Source organism: Xenopus laevis, chromosome 7L, assembly GCF_017654675.1.
Source record: "Xenopus laevis strain J_2021 chromosome 7L, Xenopus_laevis_v10.1, whole genome shotgun sequence".
NCBI classification, from domain to species: Eukaryota; Metazoa; Chordata; class Amphibia; order Anura; family Pipidae; genus Xenopus; species Xenopus laevis.
Genome location: NC_054383.1, coordinates 24910847 through 24921356, shown reverse-complemented (window position 1 = coordinate 24921356; position 10510 = coordinate 24910847). Strand labels below are relative to the sequence as shown.

General features: G+C 35.8%; 1 protein-coding gene across 1 annotated transcript; it reads right to left on the bottom strand.

Moving 5' to 3' along the window:
- Positions 1–1395: 1395 nt before the first annotated feature.
- LOC121395353 (ubiquitin carboxyl-terminal hydrolase 42-like) lies at positions 1396–3535 on the bottom strand. Its single transcript, XM_041568692.1, has 5 exons — positions 3314–3535; positions 3145–3224; positions 2468–2579; positions 1986–2126; positions 1396–1614 (listed from the first exon to the last, which is right to left on the bottom strand). Exons 1-5 carry the CDS (start codon positions 3401–3403, stop codon positions 1483–1485), a joined length of 555 nt encoding a protein of 184 aa, XP_041424626.1. The 5' UTR covers positions 3404–3535; the 3' UTR covers positions 1396–1482.
- Positions 3536–10510: the final 6975 nt, after the last annotated feature.

Genomic DNA, 10510 nt, shown 5'->3' with positions numbered 1-10510 from the left:
CCTCTGATAACAGTCTTTTGGCTTCTGAGGTCTTTGGCGTCATTTTATCTTCTCCTATCCCATCTATCATTATTGGGGTCTGCAATGATTAAAATATGATTTGTTGGTAAAATATTTAGCAGCGACCACAACAGACTGAATATGTTTAGATGCATTTTATACTGTAGATGGCAATACATCGTTTGCTAATCAATCAGAAATACTTTGAAAACATTACCTTCTATTAAACAGCTCTGTCTGGTTTAAATCTTTTGTCATCTGGCAGGTTGTCCAAAATATCAGACCGTGGCCTTTTACAGACTTTTCTTGTACTTTCTACTTTTGGAATGTTCTTTTGGGAAACTGGATCTTCTGTGGGTATAATATATGTTTCCCTGGCTTCCAAAATATCACACAGTGGCATTTCGAGGTTTCTCTCTCTACTATCCTCTTTTGCAAACCTCTTTTTGGGAACTTCAGGTTCAACGGATGTTTCTCCGGTGTCCAAAATATCTGACCGTGGCCTTTTACGGCCTTTTTGTCCACTTTCCTCTTTTGAAAATCTCTTCATAATATTCTTTATTTTCTCATCTATTTTCTTTACAATGTTCTATTACAGAAATAATTAGTATTAGTAACATGTATACAAAATTAGTAGTTAAGATTAAAAAAAGGGATATGTCCTAAAGACCATCATTTATATATAATAACATTCATAACAGCCTGAATGTTGCCCAAGTACCTGTATCTACACTATAATTTCTTTGAACTAATCACCTTATAACATTTTTAAGAAAACCCTAAATCCACAGGATTACCTTTAACATGGAAGTTATTGCAAAGCCAGATTGTTTGCCAGTGCTTGGCTGTTCAGAATCAGCTGTAGATAAAAAGCCACGTTTCTTCTTAGTGATTGGCTGTTCAGAATCAGCTGTAGATAAAAAGCCACGTTTCTTGCTAGTGATTGGCTGTTCAGAATCAGCTGTAGATAAAAAGCCACGTTTCCTGCTAGTGATTGGCTGTTCAGAATCAGCTGTAGATAAAAAGCCACTTTGCTTGCTAGTGATTGGCTGTTTAGAATCAGCTGTAGATGAAATGCCGCATTGCTTGCTAGTGATTGGCTGTTCAGAATCAGCTGTAGATAAATAGCCACATTGCTGGCTAGTGCTTGACTGTTCAGAATCAGCTGTAGATGAAATGCCATGTTGCTTGGTAGTGATTGGCTTTTCAGAATCCGCTGTAGATAAAAAGCCACATTGCTTGCTAGTGCTTGACTGTTCAGCTGTAGATGTTTTTAAAGATGATGATACTGTGCATGTCTGGTCATCCGGGGTTCTTTAAAACAAGAAAGAATGATAAAATCAATGGTTCAGTCCATATTTTACCAAATTTACAACTTTCCTTATTTAACAAATGTTAATATCACCCAATGGGAAGATGCAGTATTGCTTTGAAAACACAAACAACTTGCCAAGATGAGGGTTGACACAACAGTTGCCTTTTTTAGAGAAAACTCAGGGTAAAGAGCACATACCTGATATAGAACAGCAGGTAGGCCTCCTGCTTCAACACTATCTTGATGTCTACAGATGTCACAGAATTGTCGTTCATTTTGTACCAGTTTCCATTGGGGCCCTGCAACAGATCAAGGCAAATTATTTAGACCGGACACAAAAAATACAGTTGGAAAACAAGTGACAATTACAGAAATGTTGGTTTTTAGCAATATTCACTCCTGGCATAAATATTAGTTAGTGGGAAGGAAAGGGAAATTGGAATTTAGTGACAATATTATGTGGCTATTGGACATTTTTCATATTCTAGCCAGTGATTTGGAGACTAATCTGATGAGATGGAGCCATAAGCTAGGTATTTCTAATACAGTGCAAATACAAATCAGATATCTTAGAATAGTTCTAACAGGGATCATATGTAAAAATATATTTATGCAAAATACATCCCTTAATTGTTTCCCAGACAAGATCACTATGAATCTGGTTTCTTACCTTCACATAGCAGAAATAATGTCCACTATTGCAGGTTGTTCCAGCGTGGACAAGAACGGCATACAAATTGTAAAGAATTGGTGTTCCATTTGGCTCTGAGGTGTAACACCGGAGATCAAGACATTCCGGATACGCTACACTCTGTGCATAATGAATTGGGAACAAGAGAGAATTATTCATATGTTGCTTAACTGTTGATAAAATCATTCTATATTTGCCCGTTTATAAAATCTATCTCATGCCCATATGAACTAAATCCAGCCCTTCTAAGAATTCCAACAAATAACAATAATTTATTTGAATTTAACTCACAAACTCTTACAATTTTTGTAGCCCAAATAGGTAATTATAACATAACAACATAAATTCATATTAATTATATATTCTAGGCCCATTGATTATTTACATGTGAATAACTAGGTAACTATGTGCATGTAGAGGACCTATACTGGCAGAACTTTACATCACATCCTAGTACTTACCTTTTTAATCTTCCTATTGCTGAAAATGTCGAACCTGTTTAGGCACAGGGTTAGCACATTGGATGGTTGGTGAACAGTAACTGTTTTTAATGCCGTAACCATTTGATGACACCTAGAAAGATACAAGAAACACAATGTCTGATTAGCACCAACCTTTGAAGCCATTAAACAAAATGAAAATGAACATTTACTTTTTTTATACCCTGACCTACTCTAAGGGGCCTATTTATCAACAGTCTCATTTTTGTGGGTTTAGAGCTTTTGAAACCACGACTTTGGCTTCATATTACGATTTTCATTTTTATATATTGGCTTTTATGTTAGTTTTAAGCTGAGCTACTAAGTGGACTCTTGATTAAAAAATTCACAATATACCCAAATAGTGTACATGTTGTACATGTAATGTTTAGTATTTTTAATGAGAAAAGTAACTAGAGGGTAGGCGAATACTTAAGGTATATGAGTCAATTAACTGGTCATTGGTTTTTTTTAAAGAAGTGGTTCAATTGCAAACTAGAGAGCTGCTAAATAACTCAAAAACCACAAAAAAAAGAAAACCAATTGCAAAGTATCTCAGAATAAAACTCTATACATCATAGCAAAAGTTAATTGATTGGTGAACAACCCCTTTAATAACTGCAAAGAAAAACAAACCCAGATAAGAAAAAGGAACTTACTTGCTGCAACGGTAGCTGCATTCTCCTAATTGCTCTGGCTGTACATATTGACACAGGGCTTGGTTAATGCTGTTTGACATCTAATATTAAAAAAAAGAGAACATTAGCTTCTTATGCAAGCTATAATATATAACAAATAAATATTATTGTATCTGGAAAATTAATGTACCCTAATATCCAGCTGTATGTCCATAAACTGATCATAGGTGTCAGATGCCTCGGTACAGTTCAGACACGTCACTGCAAGACAAAAAAACATTATATAAGCAAAACATATCAAAGGACTCAAATGTTCTCCTTCTAAACTACATTCAATGAAGATAAAAATAAAACATACTGAAAATGGCAAAGAATTTGAATTGAAACCCACAATTACTACAATGGAGAATTTGCTCACATAACCCCTTTCTATTACCCACGTGGATTTGGGGGGGGGGTCATATAATGAACCTGACAGATTTCTCTGTACCATGGGTTTGTATGCTTATTATGGGGAACATGACTGTAACCCCCCTTTTCTCTTTCCGAGGAGCATTATTCTTTTATGATAGAACAATGGGTTTCAATGAGACACTGTGCCCCAACGTATATGTTATTTTTGAAATCGCTTATGTTCTGATGGGTGGAAACAAATAGTACAGGAATGGGATCCATTATCTGAAAACCCATTATCCAGCAAGCTCTGAATTACGGGAAGGCCATCTCCCATAGACTTAATTTTATCCATATAATGCAATTTATTAAAAATTATTCCCTTTTTCTCTGTAATAATAAAACAGTTGATCCCAACTAAGATATAATTAATCCTTATTGGAAGCAAAACCAGCCTATTGGGTTTATTTAATGTTTACATGATCTTCTAGTAGACATAAGGAATGAAGATCCAAATTATGGAAAGATCAGTTAATTAGAAAAACCCAGGTCCCGAGAATTCTGGATAACTGGTCCCATATCAGTATTATATTTTATAAATCTTTTCAAAGCTTACCTCTTGAACGTAGGCATCCCTGAAACACCGTAGAAATTAAAGTTGTCCTTGCATATTGGCTAAAAGAGAAAAAAATATATTAGACAATAGCTAACATACAGGGATGGCTTATATTACTGATCTGGTTTTGCAGTTTTTTTTCACTGCCCTTACCTGTCGCTCAGACAAGCCTGTTGCAGTGCATTGATAGTATAGCGAAGGAACTCATGGGCATCTTCTTGTTGTCCCTCGATGAAGTGACTAGCAATATCTAATAAGACATGAAAAAAAGAGTCAGATTTGGTGTTTTGTAATAAATATCTTTATATTTGAAAATATATATTTATTTAATAATATTTATTTGATAGTAATAATGTGTTTTAGATGGAGCCCTTTTCATAGCATTCTTTATGAATGAAATGTTTGTTGCTAAGGGGCCGATTTATGTCATGTAAAAGTCAATGGCAGATGTCTCTTACACAACTGATGAAGATGCTTCTTTGATTCCAGGTTTTAGAGGGTTTTGGGTATTTTTGAAACTGTCCTTTGTGCACAACAAAGTAGCCATTTTCAAGACTTTTCCCATTTGTGCTTTTTCAGTTCGGATTTTTTAATAAATGTCATGGATTTCTTGGTTTTAGAGAAAACAAGTTAAGTTGTGGTTTAAAAAACCTAAACTAAATATCAACCTTTAATAAATAGGGCTCCAGGTGTGTATGGTTTGTTCCTATGGGGCAAATTGATAAAAATGTGAGCTTAGAGCTTAATAAATAAAAACTAACCTACATTCTAGTCCTTCCTATGGGATTTTTAGCATTGTATTTATCAATGGGTGAAAGTTCCAACTCACCATTAGATAAATATGGTCATAAAAATAGGAATTAATAGAAAATGGGTGAGTGTTTTTTTTAGCTTTTTTTTAAAAAAAAATTAGTTTTTTCTAAACTCATATAATGATAAATCTGCCCCTAAAAGTGTTGACGCGGATGTATACTCACTGCATAGGTTGTAGTAGATTTCAACTGGCACAATATATCCTTCTTCAGGTTTATCCATAACCTTAGTGATATGGTTCTGCATTAAACACATCATGCAGAACCGCCCTTGGGAACCTGAAAAGAAAAAAATAGAACCGAAATGTAAGAAAGCTGTGCTCATTTCTTTAAATGTATCTGATAATTTGGGAGAAAGCAGAGATACTTCCATACTTACATGTCTGAGAATGCTCAAGGGAAAGCAAATAATTGGCCAGTGGCGGTGTATAAGTTAAGCACTGCAGTACTGAATTCATGTAACATGTATTGCCCAGATTTTGTAGACCTGCTCCAATGGGCGACTTTCCATTCCACGTCAGAATGATATTTCCATTTGGAAAAAGATTATTTGGTGAATCGAAATTACTCATGGTAAATATCTAAAAATAAAGAGAGAATGACAAGTTTAGCAGAAACGCACAGAATTTTCATTTTCACAGTAGGTTTTCCAGTCTGCTGTAGGTATAAACATTGATATCTTAAGGTAATGCACAAATGATCTGAATGGCATTGGATCCTTAGCAGTACAGAATGGGATGTGTTATCCAGACTTGGGGTTTTCCGGATAATGGATCTCCATACCTAAATCTACTAGAAAATCATATAAACATTAAATAAACCCAATAGGTTGGGTTTGTTTCCAATAAGGATTAATTATATCTTAGTTTGGATCAAGTAAAAGTTACTATGTTATTATTACAGAGAAAAAGGAAATCATCATTTGGATTATTTGGATAAAATGGAGTCTATGGGATACGACCATTCCATAATTTGCTTTCTGGATAATGGGTTTCTGGATAACTGATCCCATACCTGCATTTACTTTTAGCTGGTTTGTGAATGAACAATAGTTTTAAACAGAGGTTTTAATACAAACAAAATATAGTGAAGTATCCATAAAAACAGTGGTCAATATCTCAGTACTCAAAGGTGTATTTTTTCCCTTCAATTTACCTTTTGTTTTTAATATAGTTTTCTATATTGAATATATAACGTTTTTTTCCTTTTGTGTCTCCTACACTCCTCCTTCAATTCAAGAGGAAAAAAGTGAATAAGCTAAACCAACCTGTCTCCAACAACAGCTGGGTTGTTATGGAAACAAAACAAGATCATTGTGACATCACACATTTAGGGGCTATTTAAACTGTTTAAAATGCAATTTGCTAATAAAAAGGTGTAAAAAGCTGTGTAAAGTAAATGGAGACTTTATCAAGATGTGTCTTATTTTACACTGTGCCAGATTTAACGTTGTTATTTTACACTGCTTTAGGTCTTTGTAAGTAAGTTCGACAGAAGTTGCCGGAAGAAAAGCTTTGTAAAATATTGGTGATGTGTGTGTCAAATTATGTTGCCATTTTTTACACCAAATAATAAATCTGCCCCTTAGTGGCCTTATTCTGTAGTATTACAATGTATTTGATCTATTTTCATGGACACATATGAATCTATCTATATCTTCTATCTATCTACCTATCTAGCTATTGCTTTCCATGATATATCAGTCCTGTAAAAAAAATACTAATATCTCTTTTTAAAGTTAAATATTTAAGCAAAGTAATTCTTTCTACCCTCTATTAAAAGTCCTTCAATTTACCTGTTAAATTAGTCTTCGAAAAAAAAATGAATTTTCTGAAAATAAAATAACTTTCTCCTGTCGTTACTCCTACACTCCTCCTGTAACGAAAGAAAAAAAGTAAGTGAGTTAAGCCAGTGAATCTCCAACAGCAGCTGGTAAACAGCATTGTGACATCATTGGTTTAGTTTCCCGCCCTTTTTAGTCATGGAAACAGCATTATGACATCATTTGTTTAGGTTTCCTGCACTTGGTAGTCATGGAAATAGCATTATGACATCATTTGTTTAGGTTTCCTGCACTTGGTAGTCATGGAAACAGCATTATGACATCATTGGTTTAGTCTCCCTACCCTGTGATGTCATAATGTCTGTTTTCATGGAGCATTATCACACAAATTATAATAAATTACATGATTCCCAAATAATATAATCAAAGAGATTGTCATCAAAACAATTAATTTATGATGGACATTATCCCAATTACTGTGTGTCCACTGGGTTATACACTTGTATAAGAAATCCACGTTGTCCCATTTTAAATGTGATAAATCATAAAATTGACAGATAATCTTAGCTGCTGCTAAATAAAATATATAAACTTAAATTGGCCAAATGTCTTCTTACGGTCGCTTAGCAAGACTATTAAACATTATTTAAACTAAGTTGTGCATTAATATGCAGAATTGCAGTTATGTACTTGGGTTGCATATTACTGAAATGTATAAATCTGAAATAAATGCTTTTATGTCCAACAAATCACTCATCAATAGTGTGCATGAGACCTCTATTACTACTTATTGCTGGCTGAAATGTAGACAAATCCATTGCCAAATAAAAAAAGAGTGTTTTACAAATCACAATAAATCTATAGTGAGATATCATATATAACGATACAGGGTATATCAAATCAGGCTGTAAATGTTGGTATCATATTTAATAATATTAGTTCATGTATAGACCTGTGCCTTTTACAGTAGAAGAGATTAGTTAAAATGACCGTTACAAAATAACTGAATGCCAATAGCTAAGCATGTGCACTTCATTGGTAAAAGGTGGGTACTTGCTAGATACCCTCATTGAAGTGTATCAATAGTTCTACATGGGCATATGACTCAAAACAATATAAAATAATCAAAAATGAGCACCGAAAGGCCTTGCAGTGTCAAAAAAGTAATGTTTATTGCATAGTGTGTACAACTGACATTTCTGTCCCCATTGGGACCTTTTTCTAGGTGAAAATACATACATAGTTCTCACTTAAATAGCCTCCACCCACATAATATGAAAGTGCCTGTGATATCAAGTGCAGATTTAAATCTTGTATGGCTGGAAACTAAGGGGCTTATTTATCAAAATCCGAATTTTTCTCGTTTTAAATAAAAAAAAGTCTGACCAAAGTAGAATCCACAATTTACCCTTGTTTATCATGTAAAAAGCATGAAAAAATCGAGAAAAAACTTGACTTTTTCTGATTGCCGGACAAAAAGTGCGACTTTTTAGGATTGACGCCCAAAAAACCCACATTTTTCGTAAAAACGGAGGTAAAGCCCGAAATGTTTAGATTATCGTACGAAACCCAGCGCAAACCTTAATATCTTCAAATTGCAAATAGGACCTCTGCCATTGAATTCTACAGGGCCTCGACAGGTTGAAGATAGAGTATTTTTTGATTCTGACTTGGAGGTATAATAAATCTAGAAAAATTCTAGTTTTTTTCCCCCTCTAAAGATTCGGATTTGAATTGTTTCGAGTTGTTAGCATTCGGACTTTAATAAATAACCCCCTTAGTCTTAGTAAACAACAACAATGTATATAAAAAAAAAATCCATATTAATATAAATAAATAGAATCCTAAAAGCATTTTAAAGTGTCAGTGCCTTAATTAATAATTAATAGGCTTGAATCCCTCATAATGGACAGAACCTGATCCGTTCCTAAACCAACAGTTCAACTGGAGTTTATCTGTTAAAAAACAGTTCAACTGGAGTGTAGTATTCTGTCCCCTTGGGGCCTCACATCCCAATCCATGTGTCCAAAAGGCTTCTTTTTGTAACAGTAACTGGTTTATATCTCCACCCCTATAGGGAGTCTTTACACAGTCAGTTGGCATAAATTTAAATGAAGAAATGGGGTGTCTTGCATTACCCAATGTTGTGCAATAGGCTGTTTGATATGTCCTGCTTCACTTTCTTTTTATCGTAATTGGGATCCAACACCTCCCCTCTACTATATGTGTGCATGCTGATCCTTGATCCTTCTGTGCACAGGGGCAGCTACTGGGTGACAAGTACACAGAGGCCCAAACAGCCCCTCATAGGCCCATTAAATAAGTATCTTACAACAGCCCCTCTGGCATTTACCCAAATCCGCAGACCACTTGGCTGCAAGGACAGGGCTCCTTAAAGGTGGCCATACACGGGCCGATAAAAGCTGCCGACAGACTGTGTCTGCAGTTTATTGGCCCGTGTATGGGGGCCCCCGACGGGCTTCCCCGATCGAGATCTGGCCGAAAGTCGGCCAGATCTCGATCGGATGGGACAGAAAATCCCGTCGGATCGCGGCCGCATCTGTTCGTTGATGCGGTCCCGCGATCCGACCGCCCGTTTACCGAATGCTAGGATCCGATCGTTGGGCCCTAGGGCCCACGATCGGATCTGCCCGATATTGCCCACCTCAAGGTGGGCATATCGGAGGGAGATCCGCTCGTTTGGCGACATCGCCAAACGAGCGGATCTATCCATGTATGGCCACCTTTAGATTCCTTTGGACAAATATTGTGAGTTATATAAGGAACATTTTAAAAAGAGTTTCACCAGTGGCAGGGAAACAATACTCCCCAGTCACACATCTAGAAATCACAAATGACTGTCTCTTCTGTCACACATCTATAAGCCTTGAATGCTTAGCTTTGGCTCATCCTATGGTGCACTTATTATATAGTTTTTCAAAAACATACAAGTTCAGTGTTGGACTGGAAAACCAGGGGCCCACCAAAAACCTTAGCCCACTCTCAGTACTATTATTCTCTCTCCTCGCTCAACCTCTTAGTCTCCTAGTCTCTTTTCTTTACATAGTTTAATCTATTATTCCATCTATTTATTGTCACACCTAGGCCCACTGGGAGTTTTCCTGGTATCCCGGTGGGCCAATCCAATACTGATCCTACAGGTGTCCCAGTGCAAGTGATATTATAATGGCTATTATTATTAAAGGTGAACTTTAATAGGAGAACTTGTGCAAAAGGCAGTTATTTTGTTAGATTTTATTTGTACTGGAATCGGTTATTTGAGTGAGCTCTAATACATCTGCTAGGAAAGGAAACCTCCCTATAAGATATATTGGATCATTCATCTGACACCCAACTACTGCATGAAGACAGAATGAAGAGAAACAGATGCTGAGAGAGGGATAGTGAATATAAATTGATTATTTCTGAAACAATTACACATTTTTAATTGATTGTATTTAGAGAGTTTCTTATTTCAGTATGAAGAAGCGAATATTGCATATTAATTTTCAAGATAGTTCCCCTTTAATATATTTTTATAAAGCACCAAAATATTCCAAGGCATTGTGCAATAAAAGGGTGAATAAATGACTGCTTTCCAAATAATAATGCTGCCCTAACCCCAATAGCGCACCCTGACATGATAATAAAGAACTGCAGCAGCCCCACAAGCCAACCAAGTTCTGTATTGAGCTTGAAGCCATTGCAGGGGATACTTGGGTCACCAGAACAATGTGACCGCACAGCAGTGTTCAAACAGTACCCTGGGCTGGTGTGTTTTTG

Bases quoted from the DNA above. Each gene is read 5' to 3' on its own strand.
- LOC121395353 (XM_041568692.1), bottom strand. From the start codon at position 3,403: ATGTTTTTTTGTCTTGCAGTGACGTGTCTGAACTGTACCGAGGCATCT. The intron at 2,127-2,467 runs GTAAGTACTAGG...CATTATGCACAG, and splicing joins GCAATAGGAAGATTAAAAAG to AGTGTAGCGTATCCGGAATG. The intron at 1,615-1,985 runs GTAAGAAACCAG...GATCTGTTGCAG, and splicing joins ATTATTTCTGCTATGTGAAG to GGCCCCAATGGAAACTGGTA.